The 16,509-nt window shown below is 36.0% G+C and overlaps 1 protein-coding gene across 9 annotated transcripts in view; it reads left to right on the top strand.

Annotated features, from left to right (window-relative positions):
• Window positions 1-16,509, top strand: part of Myo10A (unconventional myosin 10A) — a 113,803-nt gene that overhangs the window by 54,566 nt on the left and 42,728 nt on the right. For 8 of the 9 annotated variants that reach the window (XM_080167377.1, XM_080167374.1, XM_080167376.1 and 5 more), the window contains exons 16-39: window positions 76-144; window positions 662-777; window positions 2,566-2,675; window positions 3,656-3,792; window positions 4,216-4,332; window positions 4,715-4,872; window positions 5,291-5,385; window positions 5,880-6,028; window positions 6,309-6,378; window positions 7,581-7,655; window positions 8,130-8,236; window positions 8,654-8,927; window positions 9,299-9,388; window positions 9,667-9,768; window positions 10,070-10,561; window positions 10,888-11,012; window positions 11,371-11,654; window positions 12,102-12,322; window positions 12,664-12,755; window positions 13,081-13,279; window positions 13,706-13,849; window positions 14,274-14,404; window positions 14,804-14,964; window positions 15,107-15,209. In XM_080167377.1, coding sequence (XP_080023503.1) covers window positions 76-144; window positions 662-777; window positions 2,566-2,675; window positions 3,656-3,792; window positions 4,216-4,332; window positions 4,715-4,872; window positions 5,291-5,385; window positions 5,880-6,028; window positions 6,309-6,378; window positions 7,581-7,655; window positions 8,130-8,236; window positions 8,654-8,927; window positions 9,299-9,388; window positions 9,667-9,768; window positions 10,070-10,561; window positions 10,888-11,012; window positions 11,371-11,654; window positions 12,102-12,322; window positions 12,664-12,755; window positions 13,081-13,279; window positions 13,706-13,849; window positions 14,274-14,404; window positions 14,804-14,964; window positions 15,107-15,209 — 3,621 coding nt within the window. The remainder of the gene's footprint in view (window positions 1-75; window positions 145-661; window positions 778-2,565; window positions 2,676-3,655; window positions 3,793-4,215; window positions 4,333-4,714; window positions 4,873-5,290; window positions 5,386-5,879; window positions 6,029-6,308; window positions 6,379-7,580; window positions 7,656-8,129; window positions 8,237-8,653; window positions 8,928-9,298; window positions 9,389-9,666; window positions 9,769-10,069; window positions 10,562-10,887; window positions 11,013-11,370; window positions 11,655-12,101; window positions 12,323-12,663; window positions 12,756-13,080; window positions 13,280-13,705; window positions 13,850-14,273; window positions 14,405-14,803; window positions 14,965-15,106; window positions 15,210-16,509) is intronic. The other variant, XM_080167378.1, reaches the window with a different exon arrangement.

Here is a 16,509-nt window from a genome sequence, read left to right as displayed (position 1 = left end):
CAGGGATTTTAAATTAAGGGATAAGACAATATAAGCGAAGCTATAAACAATTTAATGCATAATTCTTGTGTTTAGATATGACGTCATGGGTCTCTTGATAAGTTCAAAAGAGAAAATGATTAGCAAAATGTTCCAAGATTTAAGGTAATATCTTTTACAGACTGGCTTCAAAACTGATTAATATCCGCTGGATTAGAATCGGGTCTCTGCCATACTAAAAAAATATTTATAGCACCGTATCACAGACAATTTCGTATTTTAATATCCTGCGATATTATAATACGATGCGATAAATAACTATTTAATTTAAACTTCTTGGAATTTTATCTTTTTTAATACAAGGACAGACAGACAAACATACACATAACAACCATTTTAGAATTAAAAGAAGTCAGGTTTTTAGAGATTTTATTTTTTGTTGTTGTTGACAATCACAGCAAAAAAATTGAGTTAGCTCAAACATTAAATAAAAAGTATTAGTTATATGAAAAATAGTTTTTTATCAGATCAAATTTCGCCGGTTAAAAGTGCTCAGCGGTTATACCCCCATTTTTAAATATGGAAGGGAAACGGGGTTGGGTCATGTTAGTTTATTTAACCTTTAGTATAACATGAAAATAAAGTAAAAATGAATTAAGCGAGCCTATTCTATAATGTGTAGGAATTTTGATGAGTCCAGCCGCACACTGAACAAGCCAAACGGTCAGTTCATCACAATGAAGCCGCGAGCTGCGACCATAGCCGCCAGATTCAATGATGCTCTTCATAACCTTCTTGGTAAGGATTTTTCTCGTATTCATTCGAATCCGGTGGATAGGAACCGGTTCTCATCCATACGAAAAACTATGTCTAGCATCGTATTATATCCAGCTTTCTACGAATATTAAAATGTGCAATCATAAGATTAAAACCAGCATTTTTAGCCCGTGCCTTCGGCACCTCGGGGTTTAAAAAAACTGGTTTTAATCTTATAATTGTACATTCTATATCCGCGGAAAGCCGTTTATAATACGATGAAAGAAATAACTATTAAAATATTCAAAAGAGCGAAGCTTCTCTATATTTATTGACGGCCAGTTTGTTTGACGTTGTCTTTTATTTCTCTTTCCTTTTAATGTATGCCATTACGCTCATATTTAGTTTATCATTATAAAGAGCTTCTCAACTACTGTTGTAAATAATTGTCCTTGTTTTGTTTAAATTTATCAAAACTAGCGGCTACGCCCCTAGAGGCCTTTAGGAGCACTTGAGGGAAAAGGGGTGTGTTCTACACTCAACTTTCCATTATTATCTATTAACTCTTTGGAGCTATAAACCTTACCTGGACCTATATGTATCTTTACTGTGTAGGAGAACCGTCAGGGGCGTCCAAGCTTTTTTTTTTGGGGGGGGTAAAAAATTTTAGGGGGGGGGGTAATTCGTGTTTGGGGGGGGTAAAATGGCGCGCGAAGCGCGCAAAAATTTTTTTTACCCCCCCCAAAATTTTTACCCCGGGGGTAAAATTTGATTGGGGGGGGTAATTACCCCCCCTAAAGTCTGTTGGGGGGGGTAAATACTCCCCCCAAATCTGTTGGGGGGGGTAATTACCCCCCCCAAACTAATTTACCCCGGGGGTAAAATTTTTGGGGGGGGTAATTTAATTATGTAAAAAAAGCACCTACCTAATCTATTAAGTTAATAAGTACTATCCTATAACATAAAGTAGTAAGTAAGGTTTATTTGACTATAGCTTCAGATTTCATTACTTTTAATACTGAGTTCTCCTTTTTAGGAAAGCTTCACATAGATCCCATGATGGTTCCACACTATTATAGGTCAATCCTTTGAGTGGTTTTAGGCTATTTTTCTCCTCCCTTTTTACCCTTTAGAAAACACGAGTTCTTAGATGCTAAGGGCGCCACTACTATTCAAATATATAGTAGTATCTCATTCTTTAGAACATAAAAATACAATAATTAACTCACTAACCAATGAACCAATATGATTATACTTTAAAGTGAAGCGTCTTATAGGTCCTGGTAAGTTTTATAACTAGTTTTGAGACACCCTGACATCCTCCCAAAAGAAATCGCCTATAGAAATTCTTTTTCATTATTTAATGAAATATTTTATTTAGTTAGGTATCTATTTTATGGAATCTTCAGTGCTTTACAATTACATCATAGATCCCCCCCCCAAAAAAAAATTTTCAGTAAAATTTTTTTTTTAAGAACATTCAATTTGGGGGGGGTAAATACCCCCCCAAAAAATTTTTTTTAAAGAACATTTATTTTGGGGGGGGTAATTACCCCCCCCAAAATGGTTTGGGGGGTGTAAATACCCCCCCCTAAATCGTTGGGGGTGCCTATGGCACCCCCAAGGTAGGGGTAATTTTTTTTTGGGGGGGGTATTGTACAAAAAATTTTGGGGGTGCCTACGGCACCCCCAAAATCGTTTGGGGGTGCCAAATGGCCCATTACCCCCCCCCTTGGACGCCTATGAGAACCGTACTGGTCCAATTAATTTTAAGCTAGAGACTGACAGACCTCAGACAAACATCCTGTTACTTAATCTTATCTAATTTAGGAACAATGGCTCTGGCCAACCCGCTGTTTGTGAGATGCCTGAAGCCCAACAATGACAAGTGTCCCATGAAGTTTGATATGCCAGTTGTTCTCGAGCAGATTAGATACTTGGTAAGCTTTTTTTATAAGTAGCGCAGCTACTCTACAACTATAACTTAATCGCACTATTACACACATCAAAGTTTTGATTAATATTTATGAATGGATATAAGATATGTTATGATATATTGAAAGTAAAACAACTGTCGTCAATTTTGCTTGCTAATATGGGGCTTATTTATTGGTCAGTTCCTTCATCCAGTAGGGGTAAAGGGGTTGGATTGAGGTTACCGTTATTTTAGCAGTTGAAAGCATTACTTTTTAGTAGTAAATGAAAATCTGGTGCAACATCCATGTAATTATATATCGATTATTTTATTTTTGCTGTTACAGATTGCTGTTAAACTTAATTAGTACAATAATGAACATAGAAAGCATTAGATGAAATGATAAAATCTCCTTTTACTGTATGAACGATTTGTCCAATAAGTTAGCAAACTAAATTTACTTTTTCCATGTAAAAAATATCAACGCATTTTCTACATCTACTATAATCCTTATACTAAAGTAATAGGATGTTTGTGTGTTTGTGTGTCTGTGTGTTTGTGTGTTTGTTTGTACCGAAGGATCTCGCTAACCACTAAACCGATCGGGTTCTCCTTAACAGGCTAGCTTCTTATAGGTCCCGGGAAGGTTTATAACTATTTTCTTGGGGGGTGGGACACCCCCAACCCCCCAAAAAATGAAAAATCAACCCCCCCCTCCCAAATATATATTTTTTTTTAATTTTCTAACTAAAATTAAAAATTAGGGGGGGGCACCCTCCCCCACACAAAAAATAAATTTTTCACCCCCCCCCCCCCAAATTTTTTTAAACTTTTTTCTTTTAAAATCTAAAATAAGAAATTGGGCTATCAAATTCTACTCTCCTCTCCTCAAGTGCCCCTAGAGGCCTCTAGGGGCGTAGCCGCTAGTAAAATATTAATTGAAATATCGATCAAGCAGCTTATGTACTTTTTATGCCCACAAAATCAAGCAATATTTATTTTCAGGGACTCTTGGAAACAGTACGCATAAGAAAGCTAGGCTACGCTGTCCGCGTCAAATATTCATCATTTGTTGCCAGATATCGTTGTCTTGTGGTCAACTCGTTGCCAAGAGGCAGGGCTCCTAGCAAAGAAATTTCAAGGTAAACTAGAAGTTTTTGAAAAATTGTTATAAAATTTGCTTATTGAAGGGATAACATATGTATATAAGTAGCAAAGCAAAAGAACGGATAAAAATAATTATATGACTGAGAGAATGAAAAAAAAACAGAGAAAAGATGATAGAAGGCTATGATATCTTTATAAAAAGTTATGAATTTTGTAGCATAACTGATCGATGGACCACGTAAGCTGTATACTGGAGGATCTTTTGAGAGGGGCAGCTTCACAAAAAAAGCAGATGTCTGCCTAACTAAATGGCCGAGATGTCCCAATTTTGATTATTGAGTAGATGTAGATTCGCTACAAAAATGGGGATATTAGATATTGTAAAATATTTAATGCTTCTTTACTTACTGCTTACTCGTAAAAGGCCTTAGTTTTCCTAAAAACTAATCTTGTTTTAGATATATTCTTGACCAGCTGGTAACTAGAGAACATCCACATTTGAGAGATGATTTCCAATTGGGCAGCACTAAGATTTTCATGAGGGAAAATCTGGAACAGATTCTTGAAAAGAGAAGGTAATAACTTTTTAGCTTTGTTGGACAGTTGACCGCGGATACTAATGTAGAAAATTATAGGTTTAATTTCTTATCGCTGTCAAAGAGAAACCCATGATACAAGACTCAACCCTTGCTTACTTTTCTTCTTCTTTATATTTATTTAATTATTTTATTAGATGTTAAAAATTGAGGAGGAAGGTGTCATTTCTATTCTAGAGTACCCTCTACTAAAATTAAACCTTCCTTTTACTGTAGCTTCACTGTAACGGATAACAATATCTTTTGATAGTTTAGTAATACAGATATCCTGTTACTTTATATTAGGATTTGCAAATATATATTTTTTCTATTACAGAATTTCTTTTTAATTCTGTTCCTTTTCATATTTTGTTTGTTTTAGACTTGACCTGCACTCGATGATGATAGTGAAGCTGCAACGTCACGTTCGTGGCTACCTGGCACGTAGGAACTACATGGCCATGCGCAGGTCGGCCACCACCATACAGAAGACCTTCAGAGGCTACCAAGTCAGGAAGGAGTACCAGACCGTTAGAACAGGTATAGAGTATAAGAATGCTTCGCAGTAAGGATTACTAAGTAAAGTCCCTTTAAGATACAAAGTTTTACAAGAACCGAAAGTAGACCTCAAAATTTTGCATTTGAGGGGGGTAGATGGTTAATTACCATTTCTGAAATATTTTATGTAAATTGCATATATTTTTTGTAAATTTTTTGGTCCTTGTTTGGTGGTCCAATAATGGGTTTGATCACCCAATTTTCAAGGTAAATTGAGAGGGAGGGTGAACCCTCCACTTATAAAAATTTAGGGTAGGATATTTTTCTATAAAGGGTGGAGGTAACCTTTCCCAAAATAGTTAAAAACCTTTCATTAATCTATGAGAAGCTTCATTGTAAAGGAGAACCATGTGGGTCCAGCGAAATTTTATAAAAGATTTCTTGGAATTAAATTATTAAGGTATTGTAAAGCTGCAGGCTATCTACAAGATGAAGAAACAGAAATCTCTGTATGGAGAAATGAGACAGAGGGCTGAAATGGAAAGACAGGCTAGAGTAAGTTCCTTTAATTGATTCAATAAAAAAAAAACAGGGAGGGAGTGGACAAGAGAATGTAAATTACACTAATATAGTTTTGCAACCAAGTTATCTCATTCAGTGGCTCAAATACTTTGGGTACTTTTATTGTATTGTTATTAGTTGGTTCCATAACAAGCGATGTCTAAACTTTTTTTCAAGTACTTTAATCTACAGAAGAAGTAGTTTTGTTAAACATCAATTTATCTTTCAAGATTTAATCATTAATAATCACCATAAATTAGCTTATTTGATTTATCTGCATTTTGGTCTTAATGTTAAATTTTCTTGCTATAATTTCTTTTATAAATTCAATTGCTACGCCCTAAGTATCTAGAGGATTATTGTTTTAAGGGGCGGAAACGGAGAAAAAAAATTAGTCTAAAAGCATCCTAGGGCCAAAACATAAATTAGTTTTAAAACATTTCTTGACCTTTGTGAAGCTTTCCTAAAATTTACATGATTTCTTTTAGGAATTGGCTATGGAACGAGCCAAGCTAAAGGCCGAGCGGTCACCCTCCATTCCATCCATCCCAGCTGCCCAGAAGGCTGGCTCCATGGAGTCTGGACTGCATGGTGTCAACCATCTGGAGATACCTGCAGACCTCGCATTCATTTTCAGGTATATATAACGTTATTCAAGTACCCAAACTGACCTATACTCAATCGCTTATAACAAAATGATACAGTATTTTAAAATGGATGGGAGGGTTTTTCTTTCCTACGAGGGGTTCTAATCTATAATGAATATACCTGACCAAAAGTTAAACAAAAACACGAGAAATTTTATCTTTATTGTCAATTTATTTCAAAAGAAGAGGGAGGGGCTCAATGCCAAACAAGACACTTTTGGGGAAACAATCATTCATTTTATTCAAATATGTAAAAATATTTATCTTTAGGGAGCTTGAGAAATGGACTCCTATCAATACTGAAAAGAATCTGGCTAAAGTTTCTGGAAATCTTCACCAGGTATGATTTCTATTAGTGTTTTTGAAGCGCAGCTAAAATTTTGGGAATAGTCCCTTTCGTGACTTCGCACCTGTAGAGGCGATTTGTCGTATTTTTAAAATGGCTTTTTATAGGTTATTTTAGGTTAGGTTATATTGGGTTAGGTGATTGCCCCACAGGGTTAGGTAATTGACACCGCAGGGTTAGAGCCCCCGCAGGGGCAAGAAATAGGAAAAAACCTACTGTGAAAAATACGAAGAATCGCCCCTTAAAATGCGATGTCACGAAAGGGACTATACCCAAAATTTTTAATTCCAGGAATCTTAAGAAATAAGACAAAGGACGATAAATTCATAAACCTCCCAAATGATAATAAATAAAATTATATCTTCTGGATAATTAATTATTGGTTGAAAAGTTTAGACGCTACTAGTTTTAGAACAAACCAATAAAGTTTAGTAAAAGTACCAAAAGTGTTTTAGCCAACGAATGAGATAAAGTATTTATAAAATTGTTGGTACTAATGATATTTATAGTCCTATATCCTTCCAAAACAAGGATGACAACATCCATAAAAGCGAAGCTCTGAAATGGAAGGACAAACGAACATTAATACTTGTAGATTGTCATAACTGAATTAGCAGAATATTAATGCATTTTGCAAAACTATAAATAGATGATACTGTTTAAGGACATACTTACATTTTTGAGACTTGTTTATAGAGATGCTTTGCTTATAACAGTGTACCTTGTTGTAATAGGAATCAGTTTTTAAAAAATCAGAAGAATCGGATAATTTTAACATACAAAAATTTGTTGTCAAAAAAGTTAAAAATCGACATGTTTAAAATGGACGTACGGGCATTCTGGTATTGATTATAGAGTTGCTACCCTTTCTAAATTGTACCTAACTAATACAGGAATCATCATGCAAAGTTTGGAATCGATAGGGCAATTCTAACCTGTTTAAATTAACGAAAAGAGCTAACTCTCTGTGACGGACGTACGGTCGGACCGACCCTAATTATAGAAAAGCTTCGCTTTTAAAAATAAGAAATAAATATTGCTTACATAGATAAAATTCAATATGTAAGACTTAGGAAACTTTAACTGATAGGCTAGCCTAAGAAAACATAGCCCGTTCATATCTTTTTATTTCATGAATGAAATTAAAATCGAAGCTACGATTAATTACCTATCTTTAATACATTTTCTAATTTTAGATTCGCACAAAGACACGTCTGCCACGTGATATCGATTACAGTAGTTTCTCTAAGTTCTCTAACATCAATTTTAAGGTGATTATACATTTATACAACTTATGTTGTGTATCTTAACCAGGAGCGTGCACAGGGTTTTGACAGGGGGATGCAAAGTGTGATCTTTAGGAGAGTGTACTACTGACAACCTTAGGAGTGTTATTTTATTGTCAGGAGGGTGGATACCTGTCCAATCCACTACATAATAAACACATAATTATGTCTTAAAAATTACCCCGCCCCCCACCCCTTCAATTCATGGAAATTTGACTTTTTAAACTTGACCTTTGTTAATTGAGCTGGACATTCTCCAGTTTCCCAGGGGGTGTATATACTCCACCCTTCTCCCTCTGTTTCTAGTTAAAATTGCATTAAAGCTTTTTTCATAAAAGGGTAATATTAATTATTCTCTTGTGAAATATTATTGTTAAATTGTTTCTGTTGTATTTATAAAATCTTATCAAAAAACTTAAACACTAAATAATTAAACCTTAAATGATACTTAAATTTTAGACCCATCTGTGGGGAATGCGCAAGGAGCCCATCAAGACTCCCTTCCTCACCAAGTCCAAGGAGAGAGACTTCAACGAGGCCATTGCTGTCTTCAAGATTATTCTTAGGTAAAATTTACTCGTGACTTCGCCCCTAGTCTATAGTTGATGTAAGGAAAATAGCCTAAAACTACCCCCAAAGACATTTATAAAGCTTCCCTGAAAAATAAAAGCACAACCTTTCGGGCCAACAATTTCCGAGATCTTTATCATCAGACAAAAAAAAACCTTACTACTTTATATAATAGGATAGTTTCATCAAGAGCAACTCGACTCTCCACTTACATTTAAGGTTACAAAAACAAGTTTTGTTCTTGGGAAAGTGGAGGTATTATCCCCCTTAAAAGTTAAAAACATTATGTGGTCCTATGAGTAGCTACACTGTTAGTGGTTTGCACGACGTATTAAGTGACAGACACACAGACAAACTGAAAGACATCTTGTCACTTGTATACAAGAATAGTTAATTTAATTTTAAATTTCTAGGTTTATGAATGACCCAAGCCTATCCGGCCAGAATGAGAAGCTACTCGGTGACTACATCATCAACAAGGGAATCAGAAATGAGAAGCTTCGCGACGAGATCTACTGCCAGCTGGCTAATCAAACCTACAAGAACGATGATGAGTCGAATGCTGAGCGTGGCTGGCTGCTGATGGCGTGTTGCCTGTCCTCCTTCCCCCCCTCGAGTGGGTTGTATAGATACTTGTTGAAGTATGTGTCTGATCATGCTTATAATGGATATAAATTTGTCTGCCAGGTAAATTAATATATTAATTTTCTATCAAATACTGAGTAAATTTGGGAGGGGTATAGTTCGTCTTGAAGGTGGTGTCACACCCCTGGGCATTAGCCTAAAACCATGGGACCGACGTATCGACAGACATCATTCTACTTTTTGTTATACATATTAAAAAAAAACTAGGCTAAAAAGTATTAGATTTTGATGACAAGGTCGATATTTTTTTAGCTCTGCGGATTTTTCATCACTATTCTTTAAAACGGTCAGTAGTAGGCTGCCAAATTCTTTCTATTTTACTAAAATAGCTCTAATATAAAAGGAGTAATAAGCATTTTAAATAAAACATTTAACCTGTAAAATATATTTTTAAAAATTGTGTTATTTTTAAGGATAAACTATTGAAAATGATGAAGAAGGAGGAGGCAGCCTGTCGTGTATTCCCCCCAACTGTCCTGGAATGGAGGGCCAACAAGAAAAAGGTAATTTTAGGGATATTAAGGGATAAGACAATGGACAATAAAATTATGTTTACCCCTAATTATGGTAAACAAGATTACACCTACTTATAAATGGTCTTGAATCAACCAATCAAAATTCTTTGAAAAAGCATTTATAGACACTTAGAACCAAGCAAAGTATTTGATAGCCAAATATTACTTTTAATAAAAAAAATTAAAATTTGAAGTGCCCCTAGAGGCGTCAAGGGGCATACACGCTAGTCAATGATACAAAAAGATTTAAATCTTTGATAATTTAGGTTAACATGGCACTAGAAGTATCTTGTTATGATGGAGAATCCAAACATATCCCTGTGGAATCTTCTACCACTGCGCATGACTTTGCTATGCATGTCCTACAGGTAAAACAACATTATAATTTGTTGCATATGGGTATCAGGTTCGAGTCTGATTGATAGGTATTTAGCTTTGTTCTTACTGCTGCTATGTCAGAATTATAAGAGTAGAGAAAACTGTTTTGTCTTATAAATAAGCAATCCATTACCACTAATAGTTGGGAATTTCTTACATTGCACACTGGTCTGATGATGTTAGTGGTCTGATGATGTTAGGCGTTACATCACCATGCATATAATTGTGAAATTCTACCTGAGTAGTTTTTTTTAAAAAGATTATTGTCAATATCAATTTCATATTTTGCAGGAACGTGGTGTGCCTGAATGCTATGGCTGGACCGTCAGCATTGAAGATGCCTTTGAAAACATTCAACTCAACGGTGATGACTTTGTTCTTGACGCTATTGGCGAGCTAGAGTTGCCACCAACCTTCCCTGCCAATGTCAACCCGTTCCTTGTGTGTCACGACCGCAGTCGCGGCCAAATTCCACCACTATCCGGCGGTGGACAGAAGGACGGCCGCCAATACCGCCATTCGGCTAGCCCTCGCGGAAACGGCGGGCAAAAGCAGCCTGCAGATTACAAGAATAGATCAAGATCAACGGAGCGGCTGTTGTCAATGCCACCGGCTGATTCTAAAGACTTTGGTCTGAGTAAATCAGCGCTGAATGAAAGATATTTCAGTGATGTAAAATCTACGCGCAGCAAGTCTCTGGATAATTTGCTACCCACGCCTGCTGTAGAAGAGAATTTCTTCGGGCTTAGTGAAAGCAAACTGAATCAGAGATATTTGTCCCAGGTAACATTTTAACCAAGAACAATTTTTGTCCACAAGTAGCACAAGTTCTGAATATTTCAAATATTGGTTTGACCGTTATTTATACAAAGGTAATACAATAGTAAATTTTCAAACAACCTCTTGATTTAGGGGATTTTAAAAACGGCTAAACATTAGTTAAGGGGCGGTCTGGCGGCTAATGTTGTTGAAAGATCAATAAATACCCCACAGAAATAACTTAAAACTTCTAAAAACTTGGAGGCTAACAAAACTAGTTTTAATTTATAATTTTTATTTTAATATCCGCGGAAAGCTGTCTATAATGCTATAATAATTAATAAATTTAGGGTGGGCTATTTGGACGAGCTGAGGATGAGGAAAGTATTCACATGGAGTCAGTAAGTCAGCGAGGAGGCAAACAGACCAACTGGGATGAAATTGGATTGGACAGTAAATCCTCTAGAAATTATAGGTATACTTTGTTTTGCCTACTTAGCTTAATTGCAGTTTTAATTTGCAGACAATTATAAAAATATCTAGAATACAAAGTAGTACATTGTCTGTCGTCTGTTAATATCTCGGTAACTGCTTGTCAGGGTATTTACATAGTGGTTCTGCGGTTGTTTAAAATATTTTAATGGGGGTTCAACTCTCCTTATCCAAAGAAACGCCCCCTTTTATTTTTTTTACATTTACATAGCCACTAATATCTAAAAAGGCATCTACCAAGGGTTTGTCATCGCAAAATTTTATTTTTGTGTAAATTGGGAAGAAGATCAATTTACATTTCATTGATAGGGATGTACAAATTTTGAAAATTGAAATTTTAGGTTCTTGAGCCAGCCCGACCTCGGTGGTGCAGGGGCCCAATTTGACAAGGACGCCAATCTGCCACGCTCATACAGCAACAGAGAGGACAAACTGGATATTGACCTGGCGCAGTTTGAGTATCCGCGTGGTCAGGACATCAAGGAGAACAGGAATAAGAGGCTGGGCAAGTATGGCAAGGGCAAGCGCCGGGATGGACTGCGTAGTTCGGCTCTGTCAGATACTTCGGAGGCTCCTTCGTTGGCCTCGCATGTGCGTAGGGTTCGAGTCCCTAGCCAGGCTTCAGGTAATTTGTTTCTTTAGATATGTTTTATAAGTAGTACTCAGTGGAAAAAGGATTACAACATCAATAAGTAGTGGAGCACAACCAATGATGGAATGACTAACGGACAAAGTGAGTTATATAGTAGATCTTTAGCAAAGATAAAAAAGAGAGAATATTTGATAAATCATAACAAAAAAGTATCTTTGTCTTTTGAAGCATAACCTACCTACAGACCAAATTGATTATATAATCGATGCTCAGTCAGGGAATCATCACCAGAAATTTCAGATGTGCATCTTGAAAAGCAGACAAGAAAATTACACTTGAACTATAGTGTTATGGATTAACTGACTCAGGGAAAGCCAAAGAAAATAGACACGTTTTCTCATTCGTTGGCTCAAAAACTTTGGAAGCTTTTATGAAATCTTGATTGGTTGGTATAAATCTACATAAAAAATGCAATTTTAGATGTGGATCAATTTTTGGACGACCTGTTTATGCCTGTCCTGGACACAAACATTGACGACGGCCTCTCTGACGCAAGATCACTAGCGGCATCTATGCGTGGTGGTGGCGGCGAAGTGGAGGAACTAAAAAATGGCGCGAAAGAAAACAAGATGACGGAAGCATCGAATATGATTGAGTTCCAGAGGATTGGATCATTTAAGAGAAAGTCACTTTTACCACAGGTAATTTATGTTAAAAGATAAGCAAATGATATTCAAAGGGAAAAAATCAGTTAATTAATAAAGTAAAATAGGTACGGATGGGTTGTATTTTTTCTTCTGTACAATATCCCTGCGGGGGGGGGCATAACCTTATGGAGACTTTTTCTGGGGTGCCCTAACCCTGCAAGCTACTTAGTAACCGATTTAACCTAACCTAACCTACCTAAAGGAATAAACAAACAAACAAAAACAATTTCTCCTTATTTTCGATTTATTTGGAAAAATTAAAGGGGGTGTTCTGCGTCATTTTATGGGAAAACTATTATTTAGATTATACGCTTTCATCAACATTTTAATTTTAGATGGACACATCTCTGGAAGAAGAAACTCCAGAGGAGCTTGTCTCTAGAATTATGGGAGGTGGTAGTCCCACAAACCAACCTAAAAGTCCAAGGTAAGCTTTTGTCATAAATCTAAGGTTTCAAAGCAGGGTCATAGTTGAAAGTTGCAAAGATCTTACTAGATAGGACATTAATTATGATAAACAAATCTAACCTTTATGTAGGTTAAAATAATTAGTTGAAAAGTTAAGACATGGCTACTTTTTACAATCAAATTAAGAGTAATTTTTACACTTAAAAGCAGACAAAACTCGGTTTAATTCATCATTTAGAAAGGCCTTTAAAACAAAAGTCTTTCAATTAAAAGGTCGTTTTAAGGATTTGCAAAGAAAAAGAAAAGTATTATTTTACAAATTTTTTTAATGTTATGTTTTATAGGAAACAAAGTGACTTCACTCCACGAGTAAGCTCTGGCATGGGATTCCACCCCATCCAGGGCGTTATCTCTCCCCAACCCGGCATGATTTCTCCGCCTCCTATGATTGTACCCACCCCTGTCAATTCTACTGGGCTCTTTTCTATGGGTAATCAACTTCCCTCGTCTCTTAATGGGATGACGTCACCACTGTTAATGCAGGTAAATAGCTCTTGTTCAACATATATTGGTGATTTAACTCAGACTTAGTTTTGGACCACCGAAGCCCTCTCCCACACTCATTATCCTTATATAAAAGTAACAGGATATCTGTCTGTGTGTCTACTGTCTATAGCTGACGATCTTACTTACCAAGGGACCTATGTGGTTGTTCACATTTAAATTAAAGATTCTTATCCTGTAAGTTTCTTAAGTATTGGGAGGAGTACCTCTTCCCTCCCAAGAGATATCATCATTGTAAAAATTTCCCCACTCCTTCCCCCCAACCCAAAAAATGTAAGTCTATCTCTTGGTCTATATATCTTCTGTTATCGTTTTATTAGTCTGTCTGCTATGTAAGTTTTTCGCTTTTAAAATATGTCTCCTCCTAAATATTAAGTAGACAATCTATCTTGTATTGTTTTTTAGTCTGGAGAAAGTCAACAGCCAGCAATGGCATTCACCTACGTTCCTGTACCTGTCTACAGCCTGGGAGGTATGCAGATGACCGGAATGCCTGGTATGTCCGGCATTCCTGGCATGTCAGGGTTCCCCAGCTTCTCCAACATCCAGGTATAGTTATTTTAGTAGCGAAGCTACTTTCATTAAGGCCCGTCTGCATGTCCATCTGTATCCAAATAGCTGAAATTGGTGGCATTTAATGCCTTGGTAGATCAACTTGCATCCAATTAATTAATTCAATGATCTGAAAGGCTAAGGCAATGGATATAAATTAGTAAATAATGATCTACAAAATTATCTTAAGTTTAGAGTAACAATTTGGGTGAACAAGTTTGGATACTTTTACTGACCAATCATATTTACATGAACCCAAATCCCTAAAGTTTTTCGGCAAGCTAATAGCAACATGTGTATATTATTTTCATGACAATGCTCTATAATTCTGTCAGTTGGTCCCTTCACAACTTTTTATGCTTTTTTACTTCTGGATATTTCATCCTTGTTTTTATTATTCCAACAATTATTCTTATTTTAGGCCTCTAGTCCTGATGTGGGAGAGTCTAGCCAGAGTCCTCAGACCCCGCACCAAGGACAAGGTGGTCATGAGCAGGGCAGAGAACCTGCAGCTACGTCTACTCCTCTTTCTCCACCCATCTCTAGTTTGAGGTAATCAGATATATATTTAGGCGATATCATAAAAATTACCCTCTTGAGCACATATACCCCCCCCCCCTTATTTTTAAATAAATTGAAAGTTAGAGGGGGGTGGGGGATTTTTCAATTGTTTGCTATTTCAGGGCATTTTAGGTTTCGTTATATTGGGTACTGGGTAGCCACGTAGGATGAAATATCTTTCAATTCCTTATTCCTTTATCAATATTGCTGTGTTTTTATATTTTGTGGATTTTTATACTTGTTTAATAGCTGGATAAAGTGTTTCAAAAATCAGCCATGTGACGTCATAAAAATGAGGCAAATGAGAGGAGAAGTGGGAAAGAAAACCCCTAAAGAATGTCGGATTTTTAAAGGCACGTTGTCTAGCTACTAACTGTTTCAAATTTTTAGTGTTGACTCGCAGCTGGCCTATCAGACAACCTTCCTGCAAAATGCTGTTGCCCAAAACATGCAAATCCAACAGCAGTTGTTGATGCAGAACCAGGCCCTAACAGCCCTGCTGCAGCAAACGAACAGCCTTTCACTGTCTGGCAATGCTTCATTTACTCCAGGTATCATTTAACAATATATATTATTTTTTTTTAATGTAATCAAACATCTTATATAGGCTAGAGGCGAAGCCGCTAGTTTTTCTAAAACTAATATTTTTATATCTTTTTTTGCTACATATCTATTAATAAAAATAATGTTAAGAAGGAGAAAAATCGTCTAACGAGGGAATGCAGGGAGTGATGCCCGGGAAATCTCCATTCTATTTTGGAATGGAGGATTTCCAACAACAACAGCAACAATACAGGTATGCTTCTTTCCGGTATGGCTTGGAAACCGATTAATATCCTCTGGATTGAAACCGGTTCTAAGCCACACTGAAAAATCATGTCCATTAAAAACTTGCTGGTTTGCAACTTTTTAACACTATTTTTTATGATATAACAAACAAAATAAAATTAAAATTATCCTATCGATTTCAAACTTTGCATGGTGATTCCTTTGACTGTTAGATAAAATTTAGAAAGTGCAGCAACTCTAAAATCCAGAAAGTCCTTATGATCATTTAAAACATACTGATTTTAAACATTTTAAGAAATTTTTTGTATGATATGATTATCCTATTTATCGGATTTTTGGAATAATGATTCGTACGACAACAAGGTAAAGTTTTATAAGCGAGGCAACTCTATAATCAAAACCTTAAAAATAAAAGTATGCCCGTTTACTAAATCGTATATTTAAGCAATTTTGAAACAATTTTATGTACAATTTCGTTTAGACTTAGAAATTAATGTTCTACTTATTACTTTCTGACACTCACTTTGTAATGCATGACGCAGCAAACCTAAATATTAGGAAGATATAAAGAAATGCCTAGAGTATTTTAAATTTATTTACAAAATTTAGGTTGAATACATACTGTGGGGAGTTGAAGCCAATAGCCTAATAAAATTTCCAATATAGCCATTATTTACAAACAACACCTTTATTCTATGTCTAAATTATTTTACTTGATATACTTAGCATAAATATAATGACAGGACACAAGTCCATAATCCAGAATAGTAAGAGCACTCAGACCTAACCAGAGCCCCATAGCACTTCCCAGATCAACTATCAAACTCAGTGTATCATAAGAATACATCTCAGTGTATACAGTCACCTCATTGTCTGTCTTCAGGTCGAGCTTGCTTCCTCCTATGTAGTTGGAAATATGGTCTGTTTTCTTAAACACAACACTCATTGATAGGCAAGGTGGCAGGCAGGTTTGCCAAGAATCCATTTTTCTTCCAGAAGTAAACTCCCGAAGGTTCTCCGTTAGCTTATCATACCTCTCTTTGTCTTGTACATTAACTGCCTTATCCAGTTCACATACAAGATCAGAGTTGTTAGGCATCCATGGTGGCAAACAGTCAAGATTCTCAAGAAATTCTTTTCTCATTTCTTGAATGATACATTTCCCATAACTTGAATTTGTTCTACCATAATCCATGCAGGTGACACCATTTTTAATTCTGCTGTCCTGTAAGCTGAATATCAACTCAAAAGAAACGTAAAGAAAGAATCTTTCTGACACAGGACCAAATTCAACTTGAGCATTCTTC

The sequence above is a fragment of the Acartia tonsa genome, chromosome 7, assembly GCF_053477335.1.
Source record: "Acartia tonsa isolate MP-2025a chromosome 7, ASM5347733v1, whole genome shotgun sequence".
Taxonomy (NCBI): domain Eukaryota; kingdom Metazoa; phylum Arthropoda; class Copepoda; order Calanoida; family Acartiidae; genus Acartia; species Acartia tonsa.
Note: the sequence above shows the minus strand (reverse complement) of the source record. Positions and strands in the feature narration are given on the sequence as shown.